Source organism: Eurypyga helias, unplaced genomic scaffold, assembly GCF_000690775.1.
Source record: "Eurypyga helias isolate BGI_N326 unplaced genomic scaffold, ASM69077v1 scaffold48006, whole genome shotgun sequence".
In the NCBI taxonomy this organism is placed as follows: domain Eukaryota; kingdom Metazoa; phylum Chordata; class Aves; order Eurypygiformes; family Eurypygidae; genus Eurypyga; species Eurypyga helias.
This window is the reverse complement of record NW_010259411.1, coordinates 6,067-20,072: the sequence shown is the minus strand read 5'-3', so window position 1 is coordinate 20,072 and position 14,006 is coordinate 6,067. Positions and strand designations below refer to the sequence as shown.

Below are 14,006 nucleotides of genomic sequence, written 5' to 3'. Positions count from 1 at the left end.
CCCGGCATCATTAAAAAACCACAACCAAGACAAAAAACCCAACCCTCAAAGTAGGACACTTCTGGATTCTCCATCCAGTACAGCAGGGACATTGATGAACATGGTGAAACTCAAGATTCGGAAAGTGAGTAGTGTGTACTAATCACCATCCCCTTCAATATGTCGGAACAGTTTATCCGACATCTTCATCCATTGTGATGTTCCCCACAGGGTGAATACAAAGTGCCAAACTACTAAGGAAGGGTTCTTGATTCCTGGCCCTGTAAGTAGTCTAGAATAAGGCTGTTCAAATCACAGATAGTTAGCCAGTTTGACCCTTTTGACTGGAAGATTTGTCACCCAGTAAGACTTACTCTTTACATAGAGTGGCCAAATACTTTCTTTTTTAATCAACACAATTGTACTTTCCTTGTGGTGTATACCAAAAGGGGTGAAAATGTTACTCTTCCTGACTGAATGCCAGTTACAAGATGATGTCCCTGAGCATTAGCAAAGACTATGTTTGTTCACAGTATTTTGTTTGTTATTACAGTAAGTAACTCTTAAAGTTCCAGATTTCAAGAAATAATACAGGTAGCTCTCATACGTCTAACAATTATGAATACTATTGTCTTGTCATACAGTATAAACGTAAAAGGTACCTGGGAATGCACTTGAGCAAATCATAATATCAACTAAAACTTAACACTTTAGCCTCTCCAAAGCTCTGAAGACTTCTAATTTTCCCTACTGTGGTAAAAGTGTAAGTTTGGTGGCGAAGAATCACAGATTAATTCTCTCTTGCTGGTAGATTAATGACAGAATATGGCATATTTGTTTGCATCTCTACATTGACTGAGGCTCATATTAGAATATGTTACACATTCTGTAACACAAACGGGACAAAGACAGCTCCAAGCATACCTTCGGGAGCATCCACAGTGACCAGCATGTCTGACATTTTTTGCATGTTGGCAACATGTGATAACATACTAGACTTCACCTTCATCCTTTGCACGGATGATTCAGGTGAGTCCATCTAATCAGCATATGAAATATTGAAGACCCAGCGTGCTCAACAGTGTGAAGAGGTGTTTCCAGTGAATTGAGCTGCATTAACCATTCATCAGTACTAAAAAAAAAAAATTAAAAAAAAAAGCCATAAACCTAAAACCCAAAAGATTACAGTCAAGTTAACAACTGCCTTAACCTCTGTGGCAACACAAAGTAGTCTAAAGACAGCTCCTGGCTTCTACTACGTACGTGCAAACTCTCAGAAGTTCCCTCTAGCAGCTATCATGCAGTAGTTTAAATTTTTAAAATATTGTTGAGGTCATTTTATATATGATGATTTCATGTTTTACTAGTGTTTGCTTTACTTGCATTTCTGTATGGCCTTTTATAAAAAAATTTAGAAGTGTTTCATAGTCAGATGAGAATTAACTCTCAGCCCAATTTTGAGATCAAATTATTTTATTGTAATGATACTAGAGAGGCAACTATCTTGACTTTTAACTTGTGCTGTAACCTACAGCAGTGGTTCCCAATCATTTCCAGTTGCAAACCACTTTCAGAGAAATAATTTCAGGCAAGTCCAGTACAAATCTACTTAAATAGCTGCAGTTTTGTTGGGCTCAACAGGCTCCTTTCTAGCTAGTATAGCCAAGGGTGGAAACTGCTGCCCTAGAAAAATACAAAGTAGTATTATTATTGGAAGATACGATTGCAGTGAGGCATAAATTGAAATGTTCAGTAAAAAGACCCATAAGTTTCTACTTTATTTCACTGTGAATACGTGTATTGTTCACAACGATTTAGGTTTAGTAATTCAAACTGTTTGGATTCTGGGTTTGTGCAATTATCTACCCTGTTTCTGAAATGCATTAACTGAGTCTCCTAACTTTTTCTATCCAGATGGTTTATAGGGGATTGGTCAGAATGCAGTAAGACCTGTGATGGAGGAATGCGTTCACGAACAGTTCTCTGTATCAGAAAGATTGGACCTTCTGAGGAGGAGACACTGGACAATACCAACTGTTTAACACACCGGCCTGTTGAAAAAGAGCCGTGTAACAATCAGTCCTGTCCCCCACAGTGGGTCGCTTTGGATTGGTCAGAAGTAAGGAAATTTTGCTATGTTAGCTCATGGGTAATAGAGGAAATGAGTTCTGACCACTGAATATTAGGACTTTTTCTATCAGTGCTGTCTAAGTAAAGGATTAATAAGAAATTGAAAACCTCGTAGATACAGTATTGAAGCAGGTTTTTCTTTTTTCTTTCCTTCTATGTTGTCAGTTTTGTTGTTTTGTCAAATGATTATGACCTGGTTTTACTAATTACAATAGAAAAATAGTAAAATACAAAATAGAATAGCAAACTAGTAAAAAACCCAATGAAACAAACAAAAAAAATCCCTAGAATAGCCATTTGGTATGAGATAATTGTCTTAAATTAAAAAGCAATTGTTTTTTGAACAGGCAAATAGCTGAATAGTAGAGATGATGGGTTTAAGTATCAGAAGCCACAATAAACTGCCTTTTTTTTTTTTCGTCCTGAAGTAACCATGCTGATGTAAAGCATCACCTTTCTTGAAGCAAGCATCACTTGCCTCAAGAGGCAGACCTGAGAGTTGGTATTCTCCTTACTAAAGGAAGAACATCTTCCGTTAAGTATGGTGATACTTGCTACAGTATAAGGCAAGCTTTTACTATACCTTATACTGATTCAAGTATTAAATTTGAAGAATGTGAACCAGTGCAGCTCAAAGGAAAGGCAAATACATTTGAATGGAACTGCATCACATGCAAGTCAGAGTGCAAAAATGTTTCTATGCTTTTTCAGCTCCTTGCTATCCTGAACTCCCATCTCACCCCACTTCCTATCTGAACATACCCTTTCCAGTACTTACAAGTTAGGATTTCTGGAGTTTCCATGTCTGTGTCCTTGCTGTCAAATGCAGTTGTATCATATAATTGCTTTCATAAACTGATTAAACTATTTTTACAATTAGTTAATCTGGGTGTTTGCCCCACTGCTTATTGGAAAACAATTCCTGTACTTTAATCTTTGAATTGCAGTAGTGTTCTAATATTCCATGTCAGTTTATAGCTGCTGGCTTTTATTGTCTGAAACAGTCCTTCTTCCTTTCCAGCTATCATTCATCAGAAATGAAGTAAACTTGATCACATTCTGATTTCATGTTTCAGTTTGAAATCATCTTTTTGGGAATGATGAATACAGTTAAATGTATATATTATTCCAGAGGAGGTTTCACATGTCCCTGATACTTTTGTTTTCTGCCTCCCCTGAAAATACCCATAACCTACGGTGTATCAGTATGCTCTAAATAACTGCTTCTGTTCCACAGTGATCATGTTTTGATTACATAAAGTCATCTTACACTCTGTTAATATATCCAGATCTTTATACTCCTTTTTTTTTCATTTCTTGGTTGTTAGTTTTTTGGTTGGGTTTTTGTTTGCTTGTTTGTTTTGTGTGGGGTTTTTGGGGGGTTTTTGTTGGGTTTTTTTGTTTTGGTTTGGTTTTTTTAATGCATGCTCTTGCATGTCCTACTGCCAAAATTCACTTCATTTCAGTTATTGTCTTCATGGTTGTCCAGTTCTTTCTGAGAGCATAGCTCTGTAGCATCAAGGTCAGTTAGTGACCTGTACTGTCTGCTAGTTTCGGTAATTTCAGAAACACTGAACAACTGAAGCTACTTTTGTATGAACATCATTAAGCAGACTGGAATGAAAATCAGAAATACAAATACAACTGATCCTAGAAGGTCTTTGCAGGTAGCATCTCTCAAATCTCAAGTTTACCCAGTTTTCATTCCCCTTTCAAATACTTTACTGAAGTCCAGGTAGGTTAGAAGTGTTCCACTTACTTTGTCCAAAAAAAAAAAAAAAGACACCATCAGAATAAATGGGAATGATCTACCAATGATATACCCACAATTCATTGTTTCCCATTTTCTATGTACTTGCATGCCTGTAAACAGTCTTTCATTCAAAGTAAATGATGAATCACTGGATACTATAAAGAACGTTGGTGTGCCTGTAGTTGCACAGATCTCTTGGTATACACAGATAATTTTAGCTCCAAAAGTTGTTACAGGTTGTGGAAATGCATTGCATAAAGCAGAAAGCCTACTGGCATCAATGTGAGCACCTGTAGAAGTGGTACAGAACAGCTGTTGCCATAATTTGTTAATAGAGGTAACACAGTTCATTAAATCACAGAATGGTTGAGGTTGAAAGGGACCTCTGGAGGTCACCTTGTTCCACCCCCCCTCCTCAAGCAGGGACACCTAGAGCCAGTTATCCAGGACCTTGTCCAGACAGATTTTTAGTCTCTCCAAGAACAGAGACTCCCTCTAGTACTAGTTAATAATAGTCTAAGCATTATGGCAGTACTTAAAAGTAGTAATATTTGCGGGTTAAGTTACCGTGCTGTGACCTGCCATGGAAGTTGTCATTCATCTCCTTACTGTATGAATTTCACACTTGTATAATCTCCATCTGTTCTTAGCTGAAGAAACTACTTCTGTAGACAATTGTTTAATTATTATTATATACATTATATATATAAATGTGTCAATTTGCTGTACTTTACAACTGGTTGTGTTTTGTAAGGAATTATGAATGAAATGCCATTTTAGTGAGTTTTTATCTCAAAGAAAAATCTTCTAAAATATTATGTGAACTTCTGAATTCTTTTTTGTTTTCATTCATTTATCAGACAGATGCTTTTGCTTATATTCTGAATCTCCTGTTATTTGTACCAGGTTTTGTTAGTAATCTACTATCATAGAAAAGATAAGTCATTCCCAGACTATACTTCAGTCTGTCTCTACTTTTATTCAGCTTAAGATAACAGATTTTTTTTTTTTTAACATACAGTTATATTAACAGTTGTCAGCTTTATATCCTGAAACCTGTAGAAAAGCAGTTTCTTTCAGCAACTTTTCTCGATGTAGATCAGGACTTCAAGAAACCTAGAAATGGCACAGTGAATCTTAAAGTGTGTGTTTAGTCAGAGGGACTGATTTGGGGAAGGTCTTGAGCTTTAATTTTGTTAGTACTTGCCTGTTCTGCATTCTGCAGTTGGGTTAATGCAAATGACAGTTAATAGTAGCAAAACTGAAGGAGAAGGCAGGGGGAAGCAATATGAAGAAAGAGGAGGAAAAGCAGAGGTCATCAGACCTGTTTCTTTTCAAATTACTGTTTTATTATCCGCTTGCTGTTACCATGAGCAGAGGAATGATAAAAAGAGGAAAAACAAGAACTGTGTGAAAAGAGAATTGAAATCTAAACAGGAAAGGTGAGAAAAGCATGTATTGTAGAGGAGGGTACAGTACTGCTAACTGAATAGTCTGCTTTCTCTGGAGGCCACCCTTATCTTCCTGTGTGCTTATTGAGCAGAGAGGTATTCATTGTAGCTTAGTAGTTTGTAAGTGAGGTGGAGAAGGACAGTACTAAGGTAATATTAAATACAGAGGGTTCTACTTTTAATTTCTGAAATGCACACTCAAGTTTGTTTCATAATAGTGCTAAATGTAGCAAACCTTTCTACACTGCAGCAAAGTGCTTTTCTTACACCTAACCTAAAGACTCTTATGTATAAAAACAAATACTATCACCATAGCCTAAATATAAATAGCAAAGGAAATCTACTTTTATGAAATTAAAACTTATAAAAAATTGAATTTAATAAAGCAATCATCAGTGAGCTTGTTTGTGTTTCTAAACATTATAAAAATATCATTGCTATCTTAGGAAAATCATTATTATAGTTCAGCTGTAAGATCATAAATATATTCTTCTGTTTTCCATAATAACATTTCTGACATTTTCATTGACTTTTTACTGAGATTTTTATTATTTCTTTATATTAATATTTTCTCAGTGCACACCAAAGTGTGGCCCAGGATTCAAACATCGGATTGTTCTGTGCAAAAGCAGCGATCTTTTAAAAACTTTCCCAGCTGCGCAATGCCAAGAGGAAAGCAAGCCGCCAGTCCGCATCCGCTGTAGTTTAGGTCGATGTCCTCCTCCTCGCTGGGTTACTGGAGACTGGGGACAGGTAAAATAGTTCATACAAGTATTTATTGCTGTTAGTCTCTCACGCATTAGCACCTTCTCAGGACAGGATGTTACTGGAAATGAGTAAGAGGTGGTTCCCAAGGCTGAAACAAAAGTTTCTCCCCTGTTTGTCTCAGATTGAAATGTGATTCGGAATGGTAGTTGTCTGCTGAACTATAAGGGATTTCCTGACAGCAGTCTAGTTTCTCATGGATGAGTTTCTGTATGCATGTTTTCAAAAACTAAATAGGCCTCATTACAGGTTTTTTGGAAGGGATATTGGGATACAGCAATGTTGCAAGGTTTTAAAACAATTAACTTTCTAGAGAAATGTGGTAGAAATACAAAACCAATTCCTATTTTAGTAAGATAGATAGACAAAAATTCTAAACTGTTTCATGCAAATTTTCTGTATTAACCAAATTTCTGCATATACTTCTTGTCTTTAAAATTTGCACCTGTGTACTGTTTGTGATTGCTTTCCTGTTAGCTTGGGTTTTATTTAAAAATTGGATGCAAGTGGTTTTACTTTTTATATTTCTTACTTTTAGTGTTCTGCACAGTGTGGTCATGGGCAACAGATGAGAACAGTACAGTGCCTCTCATACACTGGACAAGCATCCAGTGAGTGTCCAGAAACACTTAGACCTCCATCGATGCAGCAGTGTGAAAGTAAATGTGACAGTACTCCCATTTCCAACACAGAAGGTATGTTTGTCATCTTAATATCATTTATTCTGGAAAGAATAAAGTGACATAGTCATTATTAGTGCCTTAATTTATTAGTAAAAGTCTGCATGACATCATCTCTCAGACTTTGAATTAATTTTTTACTATTATTTTCTAGTTAGTCATTAGAGTTCAAAGGTGAAGTCAATAAAAACCTGAATACAGGTCCTTTGTTTGAAAAACACCCTTAAAAATGTATGGGCTAAGTCATGGACAAAACACTATTGTTTTTCCAGTCTTTTTATTGGTTCAATGGAAATGTCCATAATAGCAAGGGAGCATGGTATAGTTCTCATCCACTGACTTTCTGCCTGCTCAATCAATGGTTAACATAACAGTGTAGTGGCAAAAGTAGTTAGTTATATGCTCATTGAAAGGCTGGGGCCACAGATTTAATGCTGCACAGTGCTACAAGCCTGTTCTTATAATTTGACTTACTGTCAGCTTCTTCTAATTAACTTTTATTTTCTTGGATTTATAATGCCTGTTTGAAATAATTACAGTATTTTTAGATTATATAGTCTGATTTAATCAGACTTTTAACTAGCTTCATCATAATGTATTTTTGCTGGAGGATATATTAGATAATAATATCAAAATAAGCTTATTAATGCTTATGAAAGGCTCCAGATCTGAACTCATAAGTTATCCATGCCAACCTATTAGGAAATACTGTCTTCAAAGTAGATTGGAGTTCTAGGCAGTAAAAAAAATAAAGTTTCTGCGTTGATTGGAAAAATTTAGAATAGTTGCTCACTAGACGAGTGCATTTAATTTTGTGTGGAAGAGGAATAAAAAATTACCAAAACACACACGTCCAAAAAATCAAGAAAGATACAGTGATAACAGTTCTTTTGAAACAGTTATTCCTTAGATTTTGATATTACATAAAATTTGAGCACTTGATCGCAATGTCACTAGCGCTGCTCCCTTTAACATTACTAATCTCTGTGCTGTATATAACGGAATATCTTTTACACAGTTTCTCCAACTACATTAGGGTTTAATATCCTATTTATATGGAACACATACTCTGATTTTAAATTTTAAAAACATCAAATTTATGCTACAGTTCACCCTGGTTTGATGTTTATTCAATACCTACTGTATCCATTACCGTTGATGCCATAGATTCAAAGTTGTCATAAAAATCTGTCAAGTGGCGATGTCTGTGGTTAAAGGAGAACATATTAAAATCTTCCCAGAAGTACACTGATGATTCAGTCTATGAGCACTGTAATTTACTGCTTGGAAGTTTTAATTTTAAACAGAGGCTTATCATCCCATGTTGTAATTTGAAAAACTTCAGAATAGAATTTTCCTTGGTTATTTTAATTCCCACTTTTATATTTAGTGCTCTCGAGTAATCTTTATGTGATGATTATCAATCTGGGTAATATTCTGCCCTTTAAAGCTCAAAGGCTAAATGGTGTTTTATGTCCAAACACAGATGATAACTTTTTCCCAAGTAAGGAGGGTAATAAAGTACTTTCAAGTGGACATGATTTCATCTCAGTCTCTTCTTTATTTCAAGATGACCAAGTCATGTTGTTATTTACAGTCGTTATGTTAGTAGTTCTTCAATATCATCAGGAAAATACGCTAATCTCCTATATGTGAGTACTGTCGGGTTTTCTGTGTATGGACTATGTATATTGGGCAACCATGGACTTCCTTACAGTGAAACTGTGCAGGGTAACTATGAAAAGTAACCCTCTTGATAATCATGTTTTTTCAAGAACCTACACCTTCACTGGAAGATTTTTGGGATTCTCAAATAGAAAATGTTGAAAGTCACTTACATAGTGTTCCAGATGGACTTCAGCTCTTTGGCCGGCACTCTTAAGTGGGCCAGGCGTGAGCCAGCTCCTTGCTGACAGCCATGCAGCCTCATTAGCATAGTTAGGAAGAATCAAGGGGAAGAGGATACAGCACAACCTCTTCCAATAGATACAGTTCCCAACACATTGCCACTTAGCATCCCATTTTTGCTTATGTCCCACATTGAAGGTATTTACTAGAAACCACTGATTATTTGTGATAAAGGGGCTCAAATGGCTCAAAAGGACAGGTAATCTCAAAGTTCATTTAGCAATTTAAATTAACTACATCCCTTCAGAAGAACCTTGCTGCAATCCATGAAATGTTGAAGGTACTCTATCCCAAAATTTGACAGAAATTTTGTCTTCAAGGTATTTTTTCAATACTTTTGCAAGTGTTTCCTAAATATTCTAATTTATACGCTTTTCAGAGCTGCTATTAAATACTGAATGTAAGCAGCACAAACTGAGGTTTTACAGAATAAATGTTTTGCACATCTTCTGCCTTTAAAAAATCCTCTTAGACACAAAAGAGGCTGACACCAGTCATGTTAGTGAAGTGTTAGCCTTTAAACAGAGAGGCATATCTTTTTCAGCATACTAGAGGTGATGGAAAGCTTGTTAAGATTTCAGGTACTAACTAATCCTAAGGAGCAGAACTATTTTTTGAAAAGTAATACTTTCTAAGAAAGCAATATTCAAGTTCTGGTGTTTCCTTGTGGATCTATTTGCGAGAGGGACATACTGTGCCTGTACGCTTGCTTCTGTCTCCTGGTGCCCTGGGATGTAAACTGTGCATCAGTGTTTGGGTTTCAGGAACAGACTCGGGTCTTTCAGACGGAAGGTTTCACATAGCAGCACATACCTGCTTGCACGCAGAAACTTTGTCCACGTGCCACCTAGTAGCACCTCCTCGTGCTTTGGGCTCCACTGTGGCAGGGGAGCAGCTTGAGTAACAGGTCGTGAGTTTGCAGCAAGGTCAGACTAGCTGAGGGAATTCCTTTCCTATTTCAACCCCACCCAGCAAACCCAGTTCCCTTCACTTGCCAAACTCTGGTGCTAATGGATCCCATTCAACAATTTCTGGATAATTTAACTTGGCTAACCCAGGGTAAGAACATACATGTTTGTGAGGAAGCTTGAGCCACTCTTTAGTCAAGTTTGGAAACACTTTCTTGGGGAAAGTACGGGTTGTTTACATAAAATAACTCAAAATCATGTGGATGCAGAAATAGAAAGTTGTCGTATATCTTGTCACATTTTATATCTGTTTTAGCTCTTTGTTTTCTTTAAACTCTTCATTCGTGGTTTAGGATATTGTAGATGTGGTTTTGACAGGCTGACACTGATGAGGGCAACTGCTCGGGTAACATTTGCTGCTGGAAGTGAACTACAGGTAGCATATATCACATAATTTGAAGTGTGTTCAGGATTATTTTATTCCCTTAACTATACATATGTCTGTTGAATCTAGACTGCTAAAGGCCATCTGAAACTTTGCCTGAAAAACTATTTTATCTATTTTATGCCATTTTATTTTTACTTACATTTTGTGTGACATGTCCTTGCAGTCTTCAGCTGAAGGCATAGTAATATTCTGTGATTTTATTACTGAAACATGATACTAAATATAATATCATCTGATGTAGCCACAAAGTTCAGGAAGGGAGAGTTTAAAACATGTAGCTTACTGAACCTTATTAACAATACCTAACTAGGAACAAAAAGGGCTCTGCTAAACCTCTTCCATTCAACCACAGTCCTATGAAGAATAGGCTACTTCTTCAGCCACCGTATCCATTTCAAAACTGATTTTTAAAACAGAAGTTGTGGGCAACTTTCAGAATATTGTCTCACTGCTGTCCGAATGGCACTGGATGAACACGGTCCAGTTTAGTCAAGAGGAAGAATAACTTAAAGAAACATGAAACAGGATGATTTCAAATCCCACTTTTAGCAAAAATGCAGTTAGTGGCTTTACCTGCATTGAACTAAATACAATGTGTGTGAGGGTTATTTTTGGTATTGAGTGAACTTTTTAGATTTCTTTGAGATCAAGTCAACCTTATTATTTTACCTCACCTCATTTATAATTCACCATCTGTCTCTCCTGTATTCCCAGTCTTCACAAACACAAGCACCGGAAATATTTCTGGAAGATACATGACCTCTTTCGGGATGAGTTTTTGAAACACAGTGACCAATGCGCGGTTGCTGATAGAGAAATATGCCTATTTCAGCCAGCTACCCCCAGTGTCTTTTCTCCTGGTATCTAGTTCTGTTTACAAATTGAGAATTAAAAAATTAGAAAAGTAATACATAAAACATTGAGTAAGTGGTGTAAAAAAATGACAGTGAAATCACTATATCTGTGTTAATGAAGTGAAGTTTAAATAATTTCATGACCTCTACTTATCTAGCTAAAAGCAGACATATTGCCATCACCAGAAATACCATTCAGTACAGCCCCTGAATTTCAGCCTCACTAATTTTCAGCCTCCTAGGTTCAAATACCAGAAATTCTCATCTGCACATAACTTGATGCTACAGACACACTGTCCATAACTGCCTGCTCTAGAGCAATAATAATGTATTAGGAGATTGTATGTAGAAGGAAGACAAACAGGAGTAGCTGAGTGACATGACATAACATGCTGATTGTCTTTGTTTCACTACTGCTTTTTCATTTTCTTACCTGTTTGGTCTGTCTGTTGTCTCTTTCATATTTGACTTACAGACATCTTACAGTCAAGAACTGTTGTTCTGTCAGGCCTTGGTGCAACAGCATCCTGGCCTCCAGTCGTCACTTCTAGATGCCAAATCAACACAAAATACAGTAATGATGAAAGTACTGCTAGCTCATCGCCTTTTTATTCACATTTTCTTTATAGTTCTTGTAATTTGAGAAAGATTGTAGGAGGAAGCCACTATCAAATGCAACCTTAAAAGGGTAAAAGCTTACAGCAGTCTTTTGAGACAAATAATTTTCTGAGAAATTAATCTAATTACATTCTTCCCATCACTTAATTTTTGTAATTTGAACTTCAGGGGTTTACTTTTTCTCCATACATATCTCTTCCATCTTCCTCTTAGGAAAGCAAAGCTCCTTGCCAAAGTCCTATTTTAACATCAGTCTGGAAGCAGCTGCAAACTCTTTTAACTAAAAATCCCCTGTCAGTCATCTGTCACTCCAGAGCAAAGGAAATCTGCAGCAGCAACATCTGAGCTGTGGAACCGTAGTGTACCACTGAATTCTCAGATACAGCTGTATATCCAGCTATATTAGAATAAGAACTGGGCATGCACCAAATTATTCCATTCCCTATTCCCACCTTCTTTCTACAGAAAGGAAGCTGAGCCAGAGGAGAACCACAACATATTCCAGTAGTGGTCCTGTAACGTGCCCCAAAAGTCACTTTATATACAACCTGTGTGGGATGGAAAAGATGGAATGCTTCCTCCATGTGGTTTAGCTCCTGTTCTCCCTTCCTGGGAGTTACCTGCCAGTATTACACGGGCTGCTGAGGCAGTGAGCCTGGCATATAGGGAAAATACTACTATGAAAAAAAATCTCTTACGTGTATATGACAGGCATAAAAATGACTTTTCCTCCTGCATGAAAGAAACTGTGGATGTGTAGAACCAAGCCGAATGTATAATCCACCGTTCAGTCCAGTGACTGAACTCAGACTATTAGTGCCGTTACTGGTAAAACTCGTCGTTTTCTTCATCCTTGTTAGCTGCAGTGCACATTCTATTTCAAGGGTCCTTACAAATGCAGAGGCATAGTACCAAATAGGGCAAATCGTGTTAGATTTTGGACCACCTCTCATGGATGGATAAAATAACTCCTGAGAAAGAAGCTATAAAAGTATAGTAAGAAAAATGACTCACATTTCCTAGCTGTCTAAAGGGATCATTTATCCCAGTAAATGATATTTCTTCCAAGACAACGTGGGCACACTTCTAAATATCTGGGAGAGAAGCCCTACAAACATTTTTATGGCTTTTTAAAAAACATTGGGTACACTAGGCTGGACTAGAAAGAAGAGTTGTAAGGAGGGCAAGGTGGGTGGATAAAGAAGCAGCATGTTAAATGTCAAATTTTCTTTGTACTTTAGTTTTTATTTCTAATTTTTTCTCTTTAATGCTCTTAATTATTAGAGTGCAAAGATGTGAACAAAGTGGCATATTGCCCACTGGTGCTGAAGTTCAAGTTCTGCAGTCGAGCATACTTCAGACAGATGTGCTGCAAGACCTGCCAAGGACACTGACCCCCAGAAAGCACAAGAATGTGCCTTGCTGTTATCATTGTGGAAGAGTGTCCATCGAAGAGAGCCACACAGCGGAATGAGATTGACGTCCTTGCAAATGCATTACCCTGTGGAAAATGTAACCACTGGTCAGCCCCAGCTGACAGGATTTCAATATTATTTTAACTTCTGTGAAGTGGGATTTATTAATCCAAAGTGCTGGACACAGTTTAACAAGGGGATACCAAATTGAAAAGATCCACACAACACATATAGAATAGCTTACTGTGGAACATTTATGTTCTTTTGACTAAATCAAATAGTCTGTTTACCTCCTTGGACCATTAAAATAGTTTTTATTATGGACTTAGCAATGACACTGAATCCATTTGTATTTAAAACTGTTTAAAATGTAGCTGTTATGACTTGGTCTACTATGGAAGTAAAGAAGAATCAAAAAATGTTAAGTCATAGCTTAAAAATGTTAACTATTTTATCTCACTACACAGCACCACAGTTTAAATTATAAAATGAGCTTGGAAATGTTATTTAAGGAGCAGAAATTAAAAAGAAAAAAAAATTATTTTTCCTTCATTCCACCTAATTCCCTTTAGAGTAATCCATATTTCCTGAACACTGCTGTGAGCCATATATAAAGCTATACTAAATAGAAACAACCATGAGGGACTTAGTTTTAAGAGGTGCAACAGTTATTGCAGTGGTGCATGAAATACAAGTGTGCTATGAAATGAAATGAAATCTGTGTTGCAGGTTTATAGCCATCTTACCATTGTAGAAGTGAAGCTCAGATTTCCACTGAAAAGGAACATACTTCAGTATCATGGAGGAGGTAGATTCCAACAGTGGTGAGGACCGTATTGCCATGTCCTTCACTACTACCGTACAGGTTGCTTAGTACTTACACTTTGACCCCAGCTCGCTTTTGTTTACAACACCAGCCACAAAGAAGAAACAGCTTTGTGGGCATCTATGTCTGGTTTACATGTTACTTTTGATTCTCCAAAACTAAGGAATTCCAGTGCAAAAGATAAGCCTACTGTGTAATAGCAACAATCCTTTGCAAAGCTGAAAGCTAGAATGGATTCCAGATGTTCCCTTCTTTGATACCATAGCAGAAG

At 36.8% G+C, this 14,006-nt stretch overlaps 1 protein-coding gene across 1 annotated transcript; it reads left to right on the top strand.

The window, feature by feature from the left end:
* Window positions 1-1,899: 1,899 nt before the first annotated feature.
* LOC104511871 (A disintegrin and metalloproteinase with thrombospondin motifs 6-like) lies at window positions 1,900-13,431 on the top strand. The gene is made up of 4 exons (XM_010154650.1): window positions 1,900-2,098; window positions 5,890-6,066; window positions 6,617-6,773; window positions 12,779-13,431. The coding sequence occupies exons 1-4, from the start codon at window positions 1,943-1,945 to the stop codon at window positions 12,886-12,888; spliced, it is 600 nt and encodes a 199-aa protein (XP_010152952.1). The 5' UTR covers window positions 1,900-1,942; the 3' UTR covers window positions 12,889-13,431.
* The last annotated feature ends 575 nt before the right edge of the window (window positions 13,432-14,006 follow it).

Excerpts from the sequence above, each read along its gene's own strand:
- LOC104511871 (XM_010154650.1), top strand. The coding sequence starts at position 1,943 with ATGCGTTCACGAACAGTTCTCTGTATCAGAAAGATTGGACCTTCTGAG. Across the intron at positions 2,099-5,889 it reads TCGCTTTGGATTGGTCAGAA|TGCACACCAAAGTGTGGCCC; the intron begins GTAAGGAAATTT and ends ATATTTTCTCAG. Across the intron at positions 6,774-12,778 it reads TCCCATTTCCAACACAGAAG|AGTGCAAAGATGTGAACAAA; the intron begins GTATGTTTGTCA and ends CTTAATTATTAG.